We start from the raw sequence: 24,600 nt of genomic DNA, 5'->3' as shown, positions 1-24,600 counted from the left end.
TGTGTATAGTCTCCTCCCTGAGAGAGAGGCTGGTTGGGTGGCTGGCTTCTTCTCAGTGGAATACGGCAATGACGTCCATGATGAGGTTACAAAGACATAACTTCTTTTCTTTCTGGCTGACATGCTCTATTGCCTTCTCCACTTGCTTGCTCTGATGAAGCTATGGTGTTGGAGGGGCAAATTGTTAGGGGCATGAGAAAGGCCTCCAGCCAATGGTCAGCTAGGAGCCGAGACCCCGGTCAACAGCCCTCCAGGAAGTGAATTCTGCCAATAGGCACGCGAGCTTGGGAGCTGATGCTTTCCAATGCAAGCATCAGATGAGCCCGGACCTGGCTGACCCTGGACGGCAGACTGGAGAGAAGCTGAAGCAATGCTAAGCTGTGCCCACATTCCTGACCCACAAAACGGTGAAATCCTAATCGCCTGCTATCTGAAACCACAAAGTGGCATGATTTGTTGCACAGCAATTCATAATGAACACACTCAAGTATGTGCATTTAGAATTTTCAGATTTTCCAGAGCCATCCCAGAGAAAAGTAATGAGGGTGAGTCTCCTGTTTCATTTGTGAGAAAGAACAGAGGACAGATGTTTAATCATCAAACAGTAAGCTTCCCCTGCAGAGAAAATGTACTTTACCCAAGTCCACACGCTGCTTTAATGAAGAAACAAAGGGTCAAATTGGTCTGAAAATTGGTCACTAGTCCTGCCTTTCCTATGACTCCCTGGAAGTCAGGACTCACCCCCAGAAAAGTTCCCAGGTTCTACAAAGTCTCAAACATTGCTCCACTTGGTGCCCTCCCAGAAGGATGAGCTGTTCTGGCCTCAAACCCTGATGTCCCCAGATCAACACAAGATGGGACAGCTGCAAAGGGCTGTGAATCTGGAAGGGCACTTGGAAATTCTGGTTCTTTCCAAGTAGCCCAGGGGCTTATCATGTGGACTCCAAAACCAGACATCCAGCTTGCTCTTGGCTCACCTTCTCATGAGAAGCAAGGGCTAAAGCAAGTCCCAAGTTCTCTGTGCCTTGTCCCCACTTCTGTAAGATGGACATAAAGATGGTGCACACCTCAGGGCTGGAGTGAGTCTTTAAAGAGAATTGTTGGAAAAGGCTTAGCCCAGCGCCTGCGGAAGGCAGGTGAGTCAGTGCTATGGCTGCTACTGGCGTCTGTGGCATTTCCGTCGCCCTGTTTCACAGGCACTCAGGTACGAAACCTCAGTTGTGCCACTTGCTAGTGGTGTGTCTTCGTGCAAGTTAATTTCTTTTTTTTTAAGTATTTATTTTTTATTTTACTTTCGGCTGCACTGGGTCTTCCTTGCTTTGTGCAGGCATTCTCCAGCTGTGGCAGGCAGGGGCTACTCTCCAGCTGTGATGCACGGCTTCTCATCGCAGTAGCTTCCTTGTTGTGGAGCAGACAGGCTCTAGGCGTGGGGCTTCAGAAGTTGCAGCTCATGGGCTTAGCTGCCCCGCCACACGTGGGATCTTCCTGGACCAGATTCCCGTGTCCCCTACATTGGCGGGCACATTCTTAGCCACTGGATCACCAGTGAAATCCCAAAGTTAACATCTTGAGCTCAGCTTCCCTCTCTGGAAAAGAGAGTGATTATACACCTACCTCCCAGGTGAAAGGGTAGGAGGGACTGAGAATGCAGGGAAAGCTCTTGAACAGTGCCAGCATACAGAAACCACAAAAGCAAAACTGCCTTGGTGGAATTCCTTGATTCTGTCCTCAAAGTATGAGCAATTACCGTCGGGAAGTAGGACTGTCATTCGGGCACAAAGGTGAAACTGTAACCAGGAACCCATGGGTAGCGTCTGATAACGTGCTGGACTAAGACTGAGAGGATATTCTTGAAAACTGATTTGCTTCTCCACAACTCAGGGGAGATGACAGGCAGAACCAACGTCTAAGAAAGAATCAGGAGATACACAGTCTTGGCAGTGGGAGGAAGATATCTTTCCAGTGACAGCACTTTTTCTATAAGTTGGGGGAAATGACACCATTTAGTCTCAGTGGAACATTTCTGGCAGATTCTGGAATATTCTACATTTGCCGATTGGAACCACAAGGAGGCGGAGCCTCTCATGGGCTGCACCGCTGGAATCACGCACTCTAAGTGGTAATTCACGTAAAAGTTAAGAGCTTCCCTCTATGCTTCCCCCATAAAATGTGAAAGGTCCATTCCTATCCCCACAGCAGTTCTTATTAACACCCACCCAGCACTGGGAAGAGCATGTTCAATTGTATCTTCCTTGCGATTCTCCTCATAGTCGTCCCCCCAAACTCCTTTCACTAGAAGGTGGGGGCCGGGAAGATGCCCCTGGCTTGGCTCCCCTTCTCCTGTTCTGATGCTGTACCCACAACATGCCCCTTACAATGGAGAAGAAGGAACTAACCACACGCTGTGTATGCTGTGACTAAATGATATTTGTAAGAGCTGACATTATTAGGGCAATCTCAAAATGCTCCTTCTTAACCAAGTGAGGCCCTAACCCAAGATCATTAAAGGCAAAGAACGACACATGTGATTTTAAGTGGGAGAAAAAGGCCCAGAAACGTCTGCCAAACCTCTCCTGACCTTTGGGACCAACTTGCAAACCCATCTACCAAAAGCAGGAAGGGAGGATGGTTCACGGATGTTGAGAAATGTGTGCCTCCCAAGACAGGAGGGCGAACCCTCATCACTGAAGGAATGGGGGACCATACACCCCACAATCTGAAGGGCAGAGTTTAAATTACAAACTGCTTTTCCCAACATGCCCCTCATTCAACGGTCTCTGCAACCCAGCGAGGTAGGACTATCTCATTCTTCTTTGACAAATAAGGAACCCAAGATTCAGAAAGACTTAGTAAGTTCCTCAAGGTCACAGGAGTGACCCTGTGTGGTCACCTGGCCAGCTGTCACCCGGCCAAGCCAGGATCCAGAGCCAGGCCTCCTCAGTCCAGAACTCTGGCCAGCTCTCAGTGTCATTAATGCAGCATGAGAATGCACTAAATCCACATGGGAGAGATGTCAGGGGAGAGAAGTCAAAGGAACGTCATTATTTGCTGTCACTTATGCCCACAAGAAAAGCAGAAGCTGCTTTTAGGGATCTCTTATGCTTTAGACAGTTGTCTTGGCTTTTATTTTATTTTATTTTTTAGTCTTTTGGTGCCAACTTGGGGACCTTAGTTCCCCATCAGGGATCGAACCTGTGACCCCTGCAGTGGCAGTGTGGCATCTTAACCACTGGACCGCCAGGGAACTCCCGTGACCTGGCCTTTCAAACTATATCCCAGCCAGTCCCTTGGGCCACCCTTTTTGGAGTCACTCTCTCACTGGCCTCTGTAACCAAGAGCTTGGCCAACAGCTGTGTTGAGTGACAAATAAAGGTTGAAAAAGCACTTCAAGCGTGAGGAGAGACAAGAAAAAGAGGGGCTGAAACATGTGTCCGCTTGACAGGAAATTTCAGGAGGACCATCCGTTACAGCTGAGGAAGACTTTCCCTGCTAAGAAACTGGACGCTAAACTTCACGGATTAGACAGAATCGGACACAGCCAGACTTCCGCGACAAATCAGGCATCTGAGTTTTCCAGATAAATCAGCGGAGTCACCCGTCTCCAGGGAGCATGTTCATTCCAAAAGGTGCAGAGGTAAAGACAGGAGGGTTCAATCATCAGCTCACCCCACCATCCAGCTCACTCTCTGTGTTCAAGTCTGAAAGCATGGAACAAGATCAGCACACGCTCCTGGAAGGCTCAGATGGATGGAATTCTGTTGACACCTCCGCTGGCAGAGGAGCGGCTTCTGGGATTGTGCGCCGGCCTCACTTCCCAGCTGCTCTCACTTTGCCGCAGCCGGGGGGCGATGGGAACAGCTGATGGCTTCACCCCCAGAGCCTGGCTTGGCCCCCTCATCAGCACATCTCACCCCAGCAGCTGCCAAGGCAAAGACTAACATACCAGCGGGAAAGCAGCTGACTCGCCTTTCTGCCCGAGTTCTTGGAGCAGCACGGGAGGCAGGGGAGCGGGGAAACCAGGCAGGTTCGATTCATCTCCTGTACCCCTTTGGGACCCACTCACTCCGCGTGCCAGGTGGTGAGGGTCTGTGTCTGCTTTCCTCACCATCACTTCCTTAGCCCCTGGCACACATCCAGGAGGGCGGGACGGCAAAGAGACTGCCTTGGAGACTCACAGGATCAGGGTTTTGGGGACGTCCAGTTCTGAAAGCGCGGTGGTGAACTGAGCTGAAGCAGATAGAAAACTATCCCACTGCAAACACATAAAAATGCTAAATAAAATGTGACATTTTTATAGCACATACATAACTAAACGAGAAAGAAAGGAAAGGAAATTACCAAGATTCATAAATAAAGAAGGAATTCATAGCCAGAGCATTCAGACACTGCCAATGCCATGGAAATGGAGGAGACCCAGCAGATACAGGCCTTCAGTCTAGGAGCTGTAATTTTAATGACAGGAGGTATGATCTGGAACACATGAGATGAGAAACTGGAGCTGAGAGGCTTGCAGAAAGCCAGGATTCTGCAAGACTGCCCTTCCCAAGTTCAAGGGGCTAGAAAAACTCCACCAAATGCCCCAGGGAAACTGAAAAGTGGCTATGTTTACCCAAACTGCTGGTGAGAGTTGGGCGGTGTTCCGAGAGAAATCAAAACTCTGAGCCTTCACCACATTGGGTGTGGAAACCAAAATTATAATAACCAAGGAGTGGAAAATTCCCAAGATGAGAAATGAACATAAAAACTGGGCTCTGATGAGAAAACCCCCTGAAACACCTATCACAAGTAAGACTCTGCTTGACTGGACCTTTTACAATCCAAGGTGCACAGACTCTTGTGGAGGGCATAGTGGTGGAAGGGAAAAATACTGAAAATGAGTTCTCAGTTCAAAACAGCAAGGCATTAGAAGAAATAATTTATGATAATACAGGTTCAGCCCTCTAAGAACTAGAGAAAATAGAATAATCCAAAAGGGATAACTTGGATAATAATAACCCAAATAATAATAAAACACATCCCAAAGTTACAAAGACATAGAAGAAAACATAGACACCATAATGAGAGACAGTAAACAGACATGATTTTTAAAGATCTATCAGGTTTTAAGAGAACAAAATCAAGCGTCTATCAGTGAAAAATCAAAGGCACTGGAACTCGTAAATCCATAGATAGTTTATACAGCACTCTACACACAGCTCCAGAGAATTATGAAGTGGAATTTAGATTTGGAGACATCACCCAGCATGTAAAGCAGAGTGACAAAGAGACAAAGAGACATTAATGATAAGATTAATGATAAGAGACTGAATGATAAGATCCAATCACATATAAAAAAAGTTCCAAAGGAGACAAAAGAGAAAATAAAGGCAAGATGGCAGTTGAAAAGATAATGATTAAGAACTTTCTAGAAGTGACTAGATTCAAGAAACACCATACGGGAATACTGCTCAACCATTAAAAAGAATGAAATAAAGCCATTTGCACCAATGTGGTTGGACCTAGAGACAGTCACACCGAGTGAAGGAAGTCAGACAGAGAATAAGACACATCACATAACATACCTTACCTGTGGAATCCAAACAGAAATGATAGAAATGAATTTACCTACAAACTGGAAACAGACTCACAGACTTAGAGAATGAACTCACGGTAGCCATGGGGGAAGGGTGGGTAGAAGGGATACTTAGGAGTTTGGGGTCGACATGTATGCACTGCTATATTTAAAATGGAGAACCAACAGGCTCCTGCTATGTAGCACAGGGAACTCTGTGCTATGTTATGTGGCAGCCTAGGTGGGAGGGGAATTTGGGGGAGAATGGATACATGTATAGGCATGGCTGAGCCCCTTTGCTGTCCACCTGAAACTATCACAGCATTGTTGATCAACTCTACTCCAAAATAAAATGCTTTTTTTTTTTTTTAAAGATTCAAGAAGCACAGCAAGGCTGGAGAGACATAAAGTAAGTCTATTTATTAAAATATGGTAATAAAACCACGAAACCACAAACAAAGGATACCCTGAAAAGCAACCAGAGAAAAAGGCAAGTTTAGCACAAAAGAACAATCTTCAAAGTAAAGACTTGTCAACAGTGACAGCAGAGGCCAGCACACCGCAGGTAAGACCTGCCAAAGGACAGTAACTGTCAACCTAGGATTCTATACAGAGACAAGCTAACATTTAAGAAAAAGAGAAAACAAGCACTTCCCAGCAAACAAACACAGGGAATTTGCTATTCGTAGACCTTCAATGCAACACGACTTTGATAAGAGGCAAACTGAATCCAGAAGAGGTTTGAAAGAAGACATGATGAAAAAAAAAGGCATTGGTAACACTGGATGAACTCCCCAGGTCAGTAGGTGCCCAGAGTGCTACTGGAGAAGGGTGGAGAAATAACTCCAGAAAGAAAGAAGAGTCAGAGCCAAAGCAAAAAAAATGGCCAGTTGTGGATGTGACTGATGATGGAAGTAAAGTCCGATGCTGTAAAGAGCAATACAGCATAGGAACCTGGAATGTTGCGTCCATAAATCAAGGCAAATTGGAAGTTGTCAAACAGGAGATGGCAAGAGTGAACATCGACATTTTAGGAATCAGTGAACTAAAATGGACTGGAATGGGTGAATTTAACTCAGATGACCATTATATCTACTACTGTGGTCAAGAATCCCTTACAAGAAATGGAGTAGCCATCATGGTCAACAAAAGAGTCTGAAATGCAGTATTTGGATGCAATCTTAAAAAAGACAGAATGATCTCTGTTCGTTTCCAAGGCAAACTGTTCAATATCACAGTAATCCAAGTCTATGCCCCAACCAGTAACGCTGAAGAAGCTGAAGTTGAATGGTTCTATAAAGACCTACAAGACTTTCTAGAACTAATATACAAAAAAAGATGCCCTTTTCATCACAGGGGACTGGAATGTAAAAGTAGGAAGTCAAGAAACACCTGGAATAACAGGCAAATTTGGCCTTGGAGTACAAAATGAAGCAGGGCAAAGGCTAATAGAGTTTTGCCAAGAGAACGCACTGGTCATAGCAAACACCCTCTTTTCCAGCAACACAAGAGAAGACTCTACACATGGACATCACCAGATGGTCAACACCAAAATCAGATTGATTATATTCTTTGCAGCCAAAGAAGGAGAAGCTCTGTACAGTCAGCAAAAACAAGACCAGGAGCTTACTGTGGCTCAGATCATGAACTCCTTATTGCCAAATTCAGACTTAAACTGAAGAAAGTAGGGAAAACCACTAGACCATTCAGGTATGACCTAAATCATATCCCTTACAATTATACAGTGGGAGTGACAAATAGATTTAAGGGACTGGATCTGATAGAGTGCCTGAGGAACTATGGACAGAGGTTTGTGACATTGTACAGGAATCAGGAATCAAGATCATTCCCAAAAAAAAGAAATGCAAAAAGGCAAAATGGGTGACTGACAAGGCCTTAAAAACAGCTGAGAAAAGATGAGAAGCTAAAAGCAAAAGAGAAAATGAAAGATATACCCATCTGAATGGAAAGTTCCAAAGAATAGCAAGGAGAGATAAGAAAGCCTTCCTCAGCGATCATTGCAAAGAAACAGAGGAAAACAATCAAATGGGAAAGACAAGAGATCTCTTCAAGAAAATTAAAGATACCAAGGGAACATTTCTTACAAAGATGAGCACAATAAAGGACAGAAATGGTATGGACCTAACAGAAGCAGAAGATATTAAGAAGAGGTGGCAAGAATACACAGAAGAACTATACAAAAAGATCTTCATGACCCAGATAACCACAATGGTGTAATTACTCACCTAGAGCCAGACATCCTGGAATGCGAAGTCAAGTAGGGCTTATGAAGCATCACTATGAACAAATCTAGTGGAGGTGATGGAATTTCAGTTGAGCTGTTTCAAATCCTAAAAGATGATGCTGTGAAAGTGCTGCACTCAACATTCCATCCAATTTGGAAAACTCAGCAGTGGCCACAGGACTGGAAAACATCAGTTTTCAATCCAATCCCAAAGAAAGGCAATGCCAAAGAATGCTCAAACTACTGCACAATTACACTCATCTCACGTGCTAGCAAAATAATGCTCAAAATTCTCCAAGCCAGGCTTCAACAGTATGTGAACCATGAACTTACAGATGTTCAAACTGTATTTAGAAAAGGCAGTGGAACCAGAGATCAAATTGCCAGCATCTGTTGGATCATCAAAACACAAGAGAGGTCCAGAAAAACATCTATTTCTGCTTTATTGACTATGCCAAAGCCTTTGACTGTGTGGATCACAAAAAATTGTGGAAAATTCTTCACTGGGAATATCAGACCACCTTACCTGCCTCCTGAGAAATCTGAATGCAGGTCAAGAAGCAACAGTTAGAACTGGACATGGAACAACAGACTGGTTGCAAATTGGGCAATGAGTATGTCAAAGTTGTATACTGTCACCCTGCTTATTTAACTTCTATGCAAAGTACATCATGCAAAATGCCAGGCTGGATGAAGCACAAGCTGGAATCAAGATTGCTGGGAGAAATATCAATAACCTCAGATATGCAGATGACACCACTCTTATGGAAGAAAGTGAAGAAGAATTAAAGAGCCTCTTGATGAAAGTGAATGAAGAGAGTGAAAAAGTATGCTTAAAACTCAACATTCAGAAAACAAAGATCATGGCATCTGGTCCCATCACTTCATGGCAAATAGATGAGGAAACAATGGAAACAGCGAGAGACTTTTTGGGGCGGGGGGAGGGTCCAAAATCACTGCAGACAGTGACTGCAGCCAGAAATTAACAGACACTTGCTCCTTGGAAGAAAAGCTATGACCAACCTAGACAGCATTTTAAAAAGCAGAGACATTACTCTGCCAACAAAGGTCTGTCTAGTCAAAGGTATGGTTTTTCCAGTGGTCATGTATGAATGTGAGAGTTGAACTATAAAGAAAGCTGAGTGCAGAAGAATTGATGCTTTTGAACTGTGGTGTTGAAGAAGACTCTTGAGAGTCCCTTGGACTGCAAGGAGATCAAACCAGTCCATCCTAAAGGAAGTTAGTCCTGAATATTCATTGGAAGGACTGATGCTGAAGCTGAAACTCCAATACTTTGGCCACCTGATGAGAAGAACTTACTCATTGGAAAAATCCTGATACTGGGAAAGATATAAGGCAGGAGAAGAAGGGGATGTGATGGTTGGATGGCATCACTGACTCAGTGGACACATGTTTGAGCAAGCTCCAGGAGTTGGTGATGGACAGAGAAGCCTGGCATGCTGCAGTCCATGGGGTCGCAAAGAGTCAAGCATGACTGAGCAACTGAAATGAACACTGGATAAATCAAAATAAGCCTGCACTACTAAAAACAAAAGCGAAGTTTACCTACCACCACCCCACTATATCAGTTTGATGAGAGATGTGCTTCGAAACGGTAGACTAGGGACTTCCCTCGTGGTCCAGTGGCTAAGACTCCATGCTACCAATACAAGGAGCTCAGGTTCCATCCCCGGTCAGGGAACTAAATCCCACGTGCCACAACTAAGAGATTGCATGCGTCAACTGACAGCTCGCGTGACACAGTTTAAGATTCCACATGAGACCTAATGCAAATACATACATGAACTAAGGAGTTCACACGTCCTGCAACTAAGATCCAGCAGAGCCAAATAAATAAATAATTTTAAATAGTAGACTAAAATACTAGACAACAATAAGAATAAATAGGAGAGACATTGAAAGACATGGAAGCATTCTCAGTTCGTGGAGGTGTTTGGGAGGCAGCCAGAGTCCCCAGCCACCTTTATACTTTGTTACCTGAAGTGCAACAGTAAAGGTTTAACACTATTACTAAATTGTGGAAAATAGATATGCAATCTCTAAATTACTAGAGCTGGAAAGAAGTAGGTGTAAATCATCCTTCAGCAATATCATGCACGCATGCGTGTGTGCTAAGTCACTTCAGCGGTCTGACTCTGCAAGCCTAGGGACCATAGTCCACCAGGATTCTCTGTCCATGGGATTCTCCAGACAAGAATACTGAAGTAGGTTGCCATGCCCTCCTCCAGAGGATCTTCCCAACCCTGGGATCAAACCCACATCTCATGTCTCCTCCATTGGCAAGTGGGTTCTTTACCTCCTTGCTGAGGAAGCCCTCAGCAATATAACAGGACACAGAAAAAAAAAGGTGTGGAAAAAATATCAAAATTCAGTAAACTTTCAGTAAACAGAACAAAGTGGAAGAAGAGTTCAAAAACATCAAAGATCACAAGACTCACAAAGGAATGGACCTTGTGAGCTAAGAGGCAGCGATCATAAAGTTTTAAAATCCAGGCATATTTTGTTTAAAATAGACAGATGTTAAATATAATGACATGGAAAATTTGCAACCGAAGAGATAGGAAAAGACATACCAGGAAAGTACAAACCCCCAAAAAACTGATGTGGTAATCTATATAAATTGGTATAACAAGTTTAGAAAGCAATGTAGAAATATAGATCAAAGTAGAAAACTGGCTTACTCTACAACTCAACAATTCATCTGTTGTCGATTTTCTAGAATTCACCTACATGTGAAGAGATAAGCATAAATATCCTTGGACCAGGCTTCCCAGGTGGCTCAGCAGTAAACAACCCGCCTGCCAATGCAAGAGACCTAAGAGACAAAGGTCCAGTTACTGGGTTGGGAAGAAGCTCTGGAGGAGGAAGATGGCAATCCACTTCAGTATTCTTGCCTGGAGAATCCCATGGACAGAGAAGCCTGGCAGGCTACAATTCACAGAATCACAAAGACTTGGACATGACTGAAGAGACTTAGCACGTATGCATCCTTGGACCAATGCAATATCAAAAAGCAGGGAAACATATTTATCCATACAGGGGTGTACAATTCATGGTTTAACCATTCAATTAAAAGGAATGAAGCAAGCACATGTATCAGTGAGTCTTCAAAAGTACAGTGATTTTTTTTTTTTTAAAGCAAGTTGCCAAAGGCTCTTGTATACAGTAGGGTAGCACTTATATAATATTTAATATACAAATAATATCAAATATTTATTAAGGATGCTGCTGATGCTGCTACTTAGTAGCTCAGTCGTGTCCAACCCTTTTCTACCCCATGGACTATATCCTGCCAGGCTCCTCTATCCATGTGATTCTCCAGGCAAGAATACTAGAGTGGACTGCTATTTCCTTCTCCAGGGGATCTTACCAGCCCAGGGATCCAACCTGCATCTCCTGCTTGGCAGAAGATTCTTTATCACTGAACCACCTGATGTAAACATATATATATATATTATATTTATATATCTATATATCTATATAAATTTCAGAGTAGTGGTTGTCTCTTCAGAAAGAGGATGAAGAACTGGATGGCTGGAGAGAATGGGGGATGGTTACAAATAATCTTTAACATTTTACATCTTTAAATTTGAAAAATTCTGAAGCATAATAAAATCTGCTTGACAGGAAGAACATGGGTGTGTAACTTATTCCACATACTTTTCTCAGCTCTTACGATATTTCACATTTTATGAAAGAATGGATAATGGGGCCCAAATTCTTTTTTCATGACCATATCTCAAATTTTACTCAAACCGGTTGAATAAATGATTTTAGTTTAGACATTCTGGTCAGCTTGCCTTATTTCAGGAATATGTGTGGTCCATCAACCAGAGTGTAGCTGCATTTTAAGATGTAACACAGACTAAGTTCTGATGCAGCCTCTCAAGAGCGCCACCAAAACCCCCAGGATTTCAGAAAGCAAACCCTGGATTTCCAATGACATTCAGGTTCTTGTGAACAAAGACCTCATGAGAAATGCTTCCTCCTATCCTGGTTTTAACCACAAATACAGCAAAACACAAAACAAGGAATCTTTTGGTAAAACTGCAGGCTGTTATTTACCATGCCCTGCCAAGAGAGGATGTCAGGGTGTATCAAAAACAGTTCTAAGAATGGTTCGTCTAAAGGGATGGGAGAGATCGATGCTTCCAGGACAGACGGAAGGTCCAGCGTTGGTCCGAGGAGGCTGCCCTACTTTTAAGCAGTTGCCTAGAAACTAAGTTCTTAGTGTCGACTTTGTTGTTGCTCACTCGCCAGGCTGCCTGGACTGGGTGACCCCAGAGACTGCAGCACACCAGGCTTCCGTCTCTCACCGTCTCCTGAAGTTTGCTCAAGTCCATGTCCATTGAATCAGTGATGCCATCTAACCATCTCATCCTCTGTCTCCCTCTTCTCCTTCTGCCCTCAGTCTTTCCCAGCATCAGGGTCTTTTCCAGTGAGTCGGCTCTTTGCATCAGGTGGCCAAAGTACTGGAGTGTCAGTTTCAGCATTAGTCCTTCCAATGAGTATTTAAGGTTGATTTCCTTTAGAATTGACTGGTTCGATCTCCTTGCTGCCCAAGGAACTATCAAGAGTCTTCTCCAGCATCACAGTTCGAAAGCATCAATTCTTTGGCACTCTGCCTTCTAAATGGCCCAGCTCTCACATGACTACTGGAAAGACCCTCGCTTTGACTATATGGACATTTCTCAGCCAAGTGATGTGTCTGCTTTTCAATACACTGTTTTGGTTTGCCATAGCTTTCCTTCCAAGAAGCAAGCGTCTTCTAATTTCATGGCTGCAGTCACCATCTGCAGTCATTTTAGAGCCCAAGAAGAGGAAATTTGTCACTGCTTCCATATTTTCCCCTTCTATTTGCCATGAAGTGGTGGGACCAGATGCCATGCTCTTAGTTTTGTTTTTTTTTTAATGTTGAGTTTTAGGTCAGCTTTTTACTCTCCTCTTTCACCCTCATCAAGAGGTTCTTTAGTTCATCTTCACTTTCTGCCATTAGACTGGTATCATCTGCACATCTGAGGTTGCTGATAATTTCTCCTGGCAATCTTGATTCCAGCTTGTAACTCACCCAGCCCAGTGTCACCCTGGGAGGACATAAAAGCTTAAAGGATAAAAAAAAAAATGTCAATATGATGCTGAATTATTCGGCTTCTCCATCTCCGCGATCAGTTGGAGGCAAAGTTTACTGGACACTAAATGCAGCCCAAGGAAGCAGGATGAAGAATGCGCTGGGGTGAGTATGAGGATGGAAGTGGCAGCCGTCAAAAAGCATGATCTGCACGGTGCACATTTCAGCTGACGGAGCTTATGAAGTACACTATCATTCTGTTTCAAAGCAAACCACCATGCACTCTCAGTGCCAGAGACACTCAGTTATTGTCAAGATAGAGTATATAGATGACAGAACGTGAACAACGGCGTTGATGATGTCTCCCCATCATGAGACAGCCTGGGGATGGCCCTTAGCAGACCCTCAGCCATCAAAGCTGCGGTTTCCCCCTCTGTACGGTGAGGGCAGTCACAGCGCCAACGGCAAGATGCTTCCCCAGGGACCAAACAAGACGGTGCAGGCAAAGACCCTGCAGAAGCTCCCAGCACCAGAGCCCTCAATAACAACTGTGGGCTGGTGTTAAAACTTTGGCATCTTGGCCTGCATGCTAGTTGGGTCCAACTCTTTGGGACCCCACGGACTGTAGCCTGCCAGGCTCCTCTGTGCATGGGATTATCCTGGTAAGAATCCAGGAATGGGTTCCCATTTCCTCCTGCAGGGGATCTTCCTGACCCAGGGATCAAACCTGTGTCTCCTGCAGCTACTGCACTGGCACGAGGGTTACAACTTTAGGGTTCACAACACACCAAACAAATACACGTAAAGAAATGGATACTACACATGCACAGAAACTACTCCCCAGACATTCTGTATAGATTATATCAACTCCACTTTCTCAAACCCAGAGAGCTAAGAATTAAAGGACTGTGTATCCTACACAGCCGTTTCATACAGCCTTCTGTGGGCACTCAGCCAAGGGGCTAGCCATTTGGTACAGAAGGAACATATGAAAGCGCTTCTCACACCTGTCTTTATAAATCAGATACTGCAGGAACAATTCCGCTTAAAGAGGCCTCTGGAATGTACTATGATACAAAAACAACAACAAAAACTTTTTTGCAACTGTAACGAGTTCATTAGGGCATCATCTACACCAGGAAGAAGTGTGCTTGGCTTCTTTAGATGATGTAGTTGCATTCCTGAAAAAAAAGTCCTTACAGTTTCCACAGCTGCAACATCTATCTAATTAGGTGCATGTTGACTTTGAGTATTTATAGATTTTTAAAGGAAAGTTTTGAAACATTTAAAAATGAATGTAATTTTTGTTTCCACAAGGAAGGGCTAGAAAGTGCCAAATGACAAGTGAGTTGGGGGGGAAAGAAAGCACGTCTGTACACACAGTGTGGGATAGACAAGCCTGGGCTGACTTTTAAATGTCCAGGGCGGACTCAGAGGTGTTTATCTGCACTCCCTCCTGAAACCTTATAAAACAAATAATAATCATAAAAATAATTTAATAAAAAACAGAGTTGCAGAGAAAATAGCAACACACAAGAGAAAGCAACGGGGCTTTAGAAGAGGGGAGACAAGTGGTTATCTCCTCAGAAGAGGACAGACAGGTGAGAGTCCTTCTGCCTGGAGAAGAGGGAAGCCGTCTAGGAGGTGAGATGAGGGCCAAGAATCTTGGAGAGACGTGGGTGTGGGAGGCACTTAGACACCTCTGATGGGCAATACTGTCTAGGCTCAAAGACAGTCCAGGGCAAAGTTAGAGCTGCAGGTCCCTTGCAAAGGCACCATGTAGGTGACTGCCCCTCCCATTTCAGGAAATGTATTTTCTGGAGGCTCTGAAGCAGAGAAGTTCTGTATGCTAGGACCCAGGCATCGCTGAGTGAGGAAGTGGTAGCAAAGTGCCAAACTAAAAGCAAAAGGATTTTTAAAAAGGAAAAACAAAAACCCACAAAGCACACTCATGGGGGAGACATCGCCTTAACCCCATTCACTGCTCAGCTCACAGGCCCTATCGCTAGGCAGGCTTAGCTCCCCAGCTGTTTGCTGTTTAGTCTCTAAGTCACGTCTGACTCTTTGGAATCCTATGGATGGTAGCCCACCAGGTCTTCTGTGAATGGGATTTCCCAGGCAGGAATATTACAGTGGGTTGCCATCTCCTTCTGCAGGGGATCTTCCTGACCCTGAACCCGCGTCTCCTGCTTGGCAGGCTGTTTACCACTGAGCTGCCTAAGAGTGGTAGCAAAATTCCTTTTTGGACCAACCTAAGAAAACAGACATAGTCAGTGATGTATGGAGGGCCCCAACAAAATGGAGGCCCACCATCTACTAATCTCTTCTTTGAAGCATACAGAAGTCTCAGTCAACTTTTTAGTGTCTCATTGTTAAATATAAACAGACCGCCAAAATATAGACATTTGAAGCAACTCAAAGACTATACCAAATAGGAGGGTGAGAGCTGAGAGCTAACAATGAAAATAAAGTCAGTGACACAATGTTTAAAAAGTAAAAATTAGTATAAATTCATAGAAATCTTGCATCCATTATGAAAGGAAAAAAGAATAGAATCTAATTTTTTAAAAAATAGAACATTGATAGAACAAGAAACATTCCATGGAAATTAAATATACAGTAGCAGAAATAAATAACTTGAGTAGTGGGGTTGGAAAGTGAAATTAAACAAACTCTCCCAGAAGGTTGAACAAAGTAAAAGAGATGAAAAATAGAGGAGACAATTAGAGGATGTTTTCAGGAAGTTGGGACATATAGCTAATAGCAGTTTCAGAAAAAAAAGCATGATAAGAACAGTGAGGAAGAAATAATAAAAGGAAGTATGTTGGAACTTTACAGCATGAATTTTCAAGCAGAAAGTATCAGCATAACTACTGATAAGAATTTAGCTAAAGCACATTATCATGAAATGTAAAAATATTGGGAATTAAGATGACAAAAGCTTTGAGAAAGAAAACAGGCTACATATAAAGGATTAACAATCACCAAGCTCTCAACTTCCCAATGGGCACAGAGACAATGAAGAAATGTCTTACAAAGTATCGATTTTGTAATGTGATTTCATCTTGAAATTTTATTCCTAAACTAACAACCAAAGGTGATATATATATATATTACCACTTTTAATATATATATGCCCCTCTGCTCAGCTGTGCAGTTGGTCTGACTCTTTGCGACCCCATGGACTGCAGCCCTCCAGGCTCCTCTGTCCATAGGATTTCCCAGGCAAGAACACTGGAGTGGGTTGCCATTTCCTCCTCCAAGGGATCTTCCTGGCCCAGGGATCAAACCAGAGTCTCCAGTGGCTCTTGTTTGGCAGGCGGATTCTTTATCACTGTGCCACCTGGGAAGACACACACACACACATGTGTGTGTGTGTGTGTTGTTGTTGTTTAGTTGCTAAGTTGTGTCCAACTCTTTTGGGACCCCATGGACAGTAGCCTGCCAGGCTTCTCTTCCCATGGGATTCCCCAGACTAAATATATATATATTTTAGTAACACCAATGTGTACAACTAATATTTTTTTCTACCTTCTATGCAGCGAGCATGTGTCACAGTCTAGCCAAGAAAAAAATCTGCTACAAAGGTTTCTGGAAATATTCTTATCTTCCCAATAAAATAGATTTAGTGATTCTGTTTTTTGCCTCTTCCACCTTATTGCTGCCTAGAATGCAGATATAATGCCAAAATGTACAGCAGCCATCATGAGAGCATGAGGCACTAACCAAAAAACAAAGGCCAACATGTAAGTGCGGCAGGCCAGGCAAGAGCAACGGCTCAGGTCCCTGACGAGAGAGAGATAAAGGGAAATCACAGAACATGGTGTGGCATGATCAGAAGCAATATTTGCTTCGTGGTGCAAACATGAACGTTGTTTGTTCAAATGGTGGCAATGTTATATCAGGAAGTTGGAAAGAAGAGAAGCCCGTGAGGCTGCAGTAGAGATAGCAGAGGCGGGTGGGATGGTAAGAAAGCAGATAACAGGAAAACAGGCAATAGGTTATCCAGAGGTTTGGATTTTCTTAAGAACCATAGAAAGCCACTGCAGAGTTTTAAACAGGAAACCAGCATGATCCAACTCATGATTGAAATAGATGACTTTGGCCGTGGCGCTGGGAAGAGAACCCTGAGCAGGGACAGAAGGAGAAGCCAGCAAATGGGTTAGGAGATGACAACGCTCGGGATGTAAGGCTCCGCAGAAGACATCAAAGGAAGGGAGAAATGGTGGCCAAAGCTGGGGAGGGCCTCTTGAAATGGTGGGGGGGACATGGATAGATGAAAACACACTTTGGAGGTTGGTGGTTTATGGAGGGACAGGCACAGACTCAGGACGACCTACGTGTTTGCACGGCATCTGTAAAAGGCAAGGGGCATTATTACTGAGTTGGGAAGATAGGGGCAGGGGGTGGAGAGTGTCTAGGGTTCTGTTTTGGACCTGTTAAGGCTTGCCTGGTGGCTCAGCTGTAAAGAATCCACCTTCAATGCAGGAGACTTGCAGGAGATGCGGGGTCCATCCCTGGGTTGGGAAGATCCCCTGGAGAAGAAAATGGCAACCTACTCCAGTACTCTTGCCTGGAGAATCCCATGGACAGAGGAGCCTGGTGGGCCATAGTCCATGGGGTCTCAAAGGAGTCAGACATGACAGAGGGACTCAACAACAGTAGCAACAAGGGCTGAGATGCCACTGAAGGGAACCAAGCAGGAAGCTGCTCTGGGAGACACAGAGAGATAAACCCCAAAATATGCCCCATCTTCAACAAGTGGTTATTCATCCCTCGCTCTTGCCAACACAAAGAGATGTCTCATTACACATTTGGGTTTTTAAACAACCTCCATGCTCTGATTTGGTGCACCGACTAATTTAAGACTTGATACTGAGAACCCAAGGATAAACAAGCAGTGAATCCTGGGATATCTCAGCATGTAATCATTCTAAATGTTTCAGCTTAACTCGTTTTCTAGTGAAAGTGTTACTCACTCAGTCATGTCTGACTCTTTGCAACCCCATGAATTGTAGCCTGGCAGGCTCCTCTGTCCATGGAATTCTCGAGACAAGAATACTGGAGTGGGTTGCCATTCCCTTCTCCAGGGGATCTTCCCAACCCAGGGATTGAACCTGTGTCTCTTATGTCTTCTGCATTGGCAGGCGAGTTCTTTACCACTAGTGCCATCTGGAGAGCCCCGGGACCATTCTAAAGGTTTTGGTTTAATTGGTTTTCTATTCTGAGTCATAGCTATCCTAGGGAAAAACTCTCTCAACCAAAGCTGCAGCCATAAAATAATAAAAGTCCTTCCTCCATGAAATAATTTCCCATTATTAGCTTGACTTAGTAAACATTTTCCTCTTAAAAAAAAAAAGCATTTATTGTCCATGTTCAGTGGACTTCTGTTTATGTGTACAGAGCATGTGCCAAGGCAAAGACCACCTCAGGCACACTCTGAGATTCTGTTTCAGTTTTTTCAAAAGTTCTTTCTCAGTAAATATTCAAAAGGACCAATTTGTACAAAAGTCTTTCAAAACATTTTTGATGACTATTATTTTCACTTGCAGGTCAGAGAGTTATTCAACTAAACAGTCAGCAGTATTTTTTCTTGGCTTTCTCATTGCTTCTTCCTTGCTTTGAGCAATCCTTTTATTTAATCATTAATTCCAAATTGGTCTTCATCGGCATGTGGATTTTAATGAGAGCTGGGTTTTAGCCACATTACAGTAGATGCGGTGGAGGGGGAGGGTAGAGGGTAGTCGTGGCAATGGCAAAACTAAACGTACCCTAAGATGGTAATGACTCTTGATTGAGGCCAGTTGCTGAAAAAATAAATGCCTGTGATACAGAACCATAGAAATTTGGAGCTGGAGATGAGGCAAGCCTTTCATCGCTAGGCCGACAGCGCCTCCGGCGGCAGAAAGACGGCGGTGGCGGGGACGGGGACCCGCAGAAACTTGCGAATTTTTAAAAAGGCACCTGCTGTTTGAGTTCTCATCGTGCAAAAAGATCCACAGGTGCCCTATTTTAAGGGTAGACAATTGGGGGAAACCTAGATCTTTATAAAACGGCTACAACAGCCACACTTTAGCCTAACTTGGAGTTAAGTTGTCGCTTTACACAAAGTTGATTTAAGCGACTAGTGAGCAGAGGACGTGACGGAGCGGCGGGAGACAGAAAGATTCTGCTCAGGTTTGGCCGCCGCGGACCACGGGGGAGCTATCCGGAGTCCGGAAAAAAGAGGGAAAGAAAATTAAAGAAGTGAGCACGAGAGTCCATTTTTTTTTAAGTGGAGAGCGCGGTGGAAGGCGGCGGGCACACCTGTAGGCGTGGGGGTGGCTCACCTGCGCGGTGACGGCGCGTCCCCAGCGCAGTGGATCCGAGGGGGAGGCAGGGGCGGACAGGGAACCTCAGGGAGAGGTGACCGGAGTCAGAGATGGAGGTCGGGGGCTATTCATCAGGGACAGGGTGAGAGGACCCGCGCGCATCCTCCGGGGCGACACGTGTAACTGTCAAGGCGGAGAGACACCCTGGCAGATGAGCCCAGGGAGGGGAGGGCGCGCGAGCGGCCCCGAGGCTCTGCCCCCCGGCTCCGCGCGCAGGCGGCTTCGGGGCCCCGAGCCAGGGGCTCCCTCCTCCCCCCGGGAGCTGGCACCTGGGCGGTGGGCGGGGGGTGAGCGGCGGGGGTCCCTCCGAGCCGGGTGCCGGAATCCCGGCGCTCCGCAGCTGCGTCCCCGCGCGCCGCCATGCGCCCCTGCGTGTCCCCCCCGCCCCAGAAGGGCGCGCGGAGCCCCGGGAGGACGGGTCCCCAGTGGGCTGGCGGGCGAGCCGCCGCCTGGGCTCGGCCACTTACCTCGGGCCGCGCGCGGCGCCAGCAGAGCCCCGGCCAGGGCGAGCAGGAGGGCGCGGGCGGGGGGCGCGGGCGGCGGGCGCGCGGCCATCGTCGCCGGCCTTCGGTGCAGCGGCAGCTCTCGTGCTGGGCGGCGGGCGCTGCACCATTCCCCGCGGGCGCCGGGCAGGGGCCGGGCGTCGCGACCCGCGGGGACTTCCTGCCGCGGGGAGGCAGCTCCGAACCCCCTCGCGCAGCGCTCGGGCCGCGGAAGAGCTCGTCTAAGCTTTCATTTTTTTAAAAGAAAGTTTTCCCTTGGCGTGTGTGTGTGCGCGCGCGTGTGTGTGTGTGTGCGCGCGCGCGCTGTGCTGGCACGGGCCAAGCCTTGACCGTTGCAATAAATGAGCAAACTGTCCGAGTTGGCCCCGGGACGAGGAAGATCGTTAGGGCGAGGAGGCAGGCCTGTGAAATGGATCCACGGCCCGCAGTCACCGTTCTCCTGACCACGGAACAAATTATCTTCTCCCCCGCCCGCCGGCGGCGTCCCGCGGGTCCTAGAGACCGCTCGGGGTTCCCCCTCAACCCCCGCCCAGGGTCCCGCCCAGAGCCGGCGCTCGCCCACCCCCGGGGCGGCTCGGGGCAGGGCGCCTCCCGGGTCGCGCGCCCCGGCGGCGGCGGCGGCGGCACAGACGTGGCTCGGTGGCGGCCGGGCGCAGGAGCGCACACACATCCCCGCCCCGGGGTGATGTGGCCGCGGGGCCCCGGGCGCCCGGCTGCCAAGAGCACACGCGGCGGCACGGTCCAGCTTTCCAGTCTGAGGCTGGAAATGATGACTCGGCTGCTCGCTCCAGGCCCGCCGGGAACCAGCGGAACGCGGGTAGCCGGTCTGAAAGGCTGTCCGCCGCTCCCCCGCCGGGCCGGTCCCGTTAAATTCCCAAACGGGGACATCTCCTGCCTGAGATTGAATTTGGACCTGAAGACACGCGACTTCTGGGCATGCTGCTTTTGAGGCGTTGCTTTAGGTTTTACCCTCATAGATTGGCTCACGTTTCTTTTCCAGAGCATGGACCAACCTCCCCCCCGCCCCCAAACCAAAAGGTGCACAGCAATGTTTCCCAAACTTTCCTGGTGTAAGAAACGACTGGGTTTGTCTGTCAAAAATACTGTTCCTGGGTGGCCTCCCACGACCTTGAAATGAGGCTCTCCAGCCAAGGGGCCAGGGAGCACTGGGTGTCTGGGAAACAGCAGTGAGATGAATGAGACTTGCTTCCAGTCTGAGTTCTTGGCAGTCTCCTTCTCTTCTGCCTCCATGGCCTCAAAGAACACAGTATCAGTGTTTATTAAAGCAGGGCTTGCCTTCTCCTAGACCATGGGACCAGCAAGGAGAGGGCTACGCAGACTAAAGGAGCTGGGAGGGCATCAAGATGGGTGCCCACCACCTGTGGAACCACCAAGATCCCTAACCTTGACCACCTATTAGAACCCTAAGGGCTAAGGGGTTGGTAACACCCCAACCCAGATTTTTCAGCATCTCCAGCCATGGATGGAGCCTGAAGTGTTAGTCGCACAGGCTTGTCTGACTCTTTGCAACCCCATGGACTGTAGCCTGCCAGACTCCTCTGTCCAGGGAATTCTCCAGGCAAAAAGCATACTGAAGTGGGTAGCCATTCCCTTCTCCAGGGGATCTTCCTCACCCAGGGATCGAACCCAGGTCTCCCCCATTTTGGGCAGATTTATTTATTTATTTTACCATCTGAGCCACCAGGGAAGCCCGGATGGAGGCTGAGAAGTTTCTGAAGCCCCAGGTGACTCCACTATGCAGCCCAGAGGGAGAACCAGGCACAAAAACCTGTCCTGTGACCTCCCGCCAATTTCTGACCAAGCGTCATTCCTAGAGGCATTTAGCCAGTATTTGAGAAAACTCCATTCCTCAGTACCTCTTTTTACAGGCAAGTGGCTTTCCTCCTATTTCCCTCCCACCCCTAGGTTTCTGCCACGTTCCTAAGAACCAGGTCAACTCCTCTAAACAACGTTCAGGCCTTTTATTAAAAAAAAGAAAAAAACCCGAAAGCCAGAAGCACTGGCCCCAGGACGCCCTCCTCAGCGCCAAGGCATCTCAACACTCCGTCTGGAAGCCAGGCCTGGGTCCAAGCCCCAGTTTCAGTCCGGCCCTACTGCTCACCCCTCCGTCTGTCCTTGGTTCTTTCATTCTCTCCGTTAGCAATTAGCGATGCTTCGTTGAGGACTTGGGAAACCAAACCAATGAGAAACGCCTCTTGCTTTCCAAGGCTTTTCTGTCTACTCGGACAAACTGATCAATCCTGACTATTGAATGGGGTGAGCTGGTTACTTGGCCTCTTTAATAATCATTAGGTTGTTTGTTAACTACTGCATTATTTATTAGACACCTCATGTAATCAGAGTATTGTGCTAAAAGTGCTTCCCAGGCATTGTTTCATTTTAAGATCCTGAAGATATGGATGAGGACATCACAATGTCTAGAGGTTAAGTCGTTTTCCTGTGGCCAAAGGGCTAAGTGGTAACTCTGAGCCCACACCAGGCCTATTTGCAGGCGCAGATTTAATTCTGATCTCCAAGCTTTGGGTTTAGCATCTGTTAAGTCAAAGTAAAATACAAACCTCCCAGGTGGTGGTAGTGAGCATTCCAGGAACTGATAGAACACCTCCCCAAGCCAGGAGATTGCTGCTGTTTTTAAGAATGCACACCCATGGCATGTGCCCCGGCAGTCTTTATTGTGGAGGTCTGGGAAGGACAGTTTTAGCAAGGACCCAGGTGGTTCTGATTGCCCTTGTTCCCTAGAACTTCCAGAAACACTGCACAAGGGAGTTTTAAATTGTGTCCTTTGAGATCAGTGGGGGAGACTCACTTTCGAACGAGCCCAGCTGCTGGCCTCTTGAATCTGTCTGACTGGTTAAATTGTTTATTCATAATGGATGTAATCTGTACTGTGTATTAGTCTTTATACACTTTCTCTCCGAACAATCCATTTCTTTTTCTCCTTTCATATTCAGCTCTTGACTACTGAAGTCCATTTTTTTTTAAACCTGGAAGTTGCAAAGCTTTCTCCAAAGGGCTAAATGTGCCCCCAGGACTGTCCTTGGTTTGTTTGTGATCGAATGAAACAAAACAGCCAATGCGGGTGTGGGGGGATGGAGATAGTAAAGAAAATCCTACCCACCAGCCCTGGTTTCTCCAGTTTCTAATCCACCACCTCTGTGAAGCAAGAAGCCTGGGCTAACACTCTATCCGTACAGACTTATGACCCTCAGTAACAGCCAGCTAGGCAGAGGGGGAGCCTTAGGTCTAGCAGATGGTCGGCCTTTGGATGAGAAGCCTGCCTCCTCCTCCCGGTTAGCAGGAAATGGAAGCCGACGTGGCGCTCAATACTGGATTGTTAGGTAATGGTATGGGGTCAGAGGCCAGGGTCTGCTCATTAAAATTTCAGATAGATGGCTTGTTGTCCTTTCCTTTCCTTTCCTTTCCAGAAGAATTGACCTTTGCAGTACCGTTTCCTGTGTGCTATTTTTGCTCTACAGCCTGGGCATTCACAATGAACAGGGCACTTATTTCTCATCCAAGCTCACATTTAACTCAATCTGCTTTGAGTCCGAGCGCATGAAAAATGGAGGCAAACGCTCCTAAGGCAGGATTTTACAGGCAGACACTCCTGACTTCTACTCTAAGGGAACAGTCAGCCTGTTTCTCACTCGACTTATTGACAGAGCTTCAGAAACAGGCTCACAAAACAGCTTTCATCTCTCTAAGTACCGTCCCCACGGCTTGCTGCAAAGGTAAACAAACACAATCGCCCGTGATTAAGACTCTTGGAAATCGTTTTAATTCCATCTCATGGGGAGACTGAAGCTCATGATCTTCTCAGCCTATAATAACATGAAGTCCACTTTTGTTTTCTTAGAATCTTCACTCCAAAAGTCCATGGCTTCACCTCTAGAAACTCGCTCCCAAGGAGCCTCCTCTGTGTAGATTAACTCCCCAAAATTCTGATACCCCAACTGTTGCACAGAATCAGTACATTAGTAACCTGTTCAAACACCAGAGAAAGAATGCTCTTGGAGGAATCAGAAACTCAGAGATGCTCACCACCAGAAGGGACATGGAAGTTCATTTAGGCTGGCTCCCTTCCCCCGTCTATATTCATCCGTGTCACCCCGGCAACTGACCTTCCAACTTCTCCATACAGGCCTACTGTGGTGCCCACTGTGAGTACCCAGGTGACTGAGAGCACCTGGGAGGAAGAGTACCACATGGCCAAATCACCAGCTTTCCAGACAGCCCCCTGCTGCACTGGTCCATCCACTCCCACCATCGTGCGGACAGGCTGAATGAAACGACAGCACTCAGGTAACGGCAAACAGGGAATCTCAAAACCAATCGTAACTTACAACAGCAGTGACCAAATATGTGTGGCTCCTCCTTCATTCAAGAAATATAATAAAGGTTAATTTCCTTCCCTTTTCATGTAGGCTGGGATTAGAGACTCATTCTAATAAATAAAATAGGGCCAAAGTGACTGTATGAGGTGGGTATGACAACCCACTCCAGTCTTCTTGCCTGGAGAATCCCCATGGACAGAGGAGCCTGGTGGGCTACAGTCCACGGGTTTGCGAAGAGTCAGACAGGACTGAGCAACTAAGCACAGAGTGACGGTATATGAGTTCTGAGACAAGTCCTGAAAGGCATGAGGGACCCGGGTCGTTCACTTGGAGGGAAAATCAGCTGCCATGTGGCGAAGACACTCAGACAACCCCACTGGGAAGAACTCAAGTGAGGAACTGAAGTCTCTGGCCATCAGCCACGTGGGTGTGCCATCTTGGGAGTGGATCTTCCAGCCCCAGTCGAGTTTTCAAATGAGGGCCGCC

General features: G+C 46.5%; 1 protein-coding gene across 1 annotated transcript in view; it reads right to left on the bottom strand.

The window, feature by feature from the left end:
- ADAM12 (ADAM metallopeptidase domain 12) overlaps positions 1-20,356 on the bottom strand; it is a 394,288-nt gene extending 373,932 nt beyond the window's left edge. The window contains exon 1 of the mRNA XM_070363357.1: positions 19,724-20,356. Coding sequence (XP_070219458.1) covers positions 19,724-19,811 — 88 coding nt within the window. The 5' untranslated portion in view covers positions 19,812-20,356. The remainder of the gene's footprint in view (positions 1-19,723) is intronic.
- Between the last annotated feature and the right edge of the window lie 4,244 nt (positions 20,357-24,600).

Source organism: Bos mutus, chromosome 26 (assembly GCF_027580195.1).
Source record: "Bos mutus isolate GX-2022 chromosome 26, NWIPB_WYAK_1.1, whole genome shotgun sequence".
Classification (NCBI taxonomy): domain Eukaryota; kingdom Metazoa; phylum Chordata; class Mammalia; order Artiodactyla; family Bovidae; genus Bos; species Bos mutus.
Note: the sequence above shows the minus strand (reverse complement) of the source record. Positions and strands in the feature narration are given on the sequence as shown.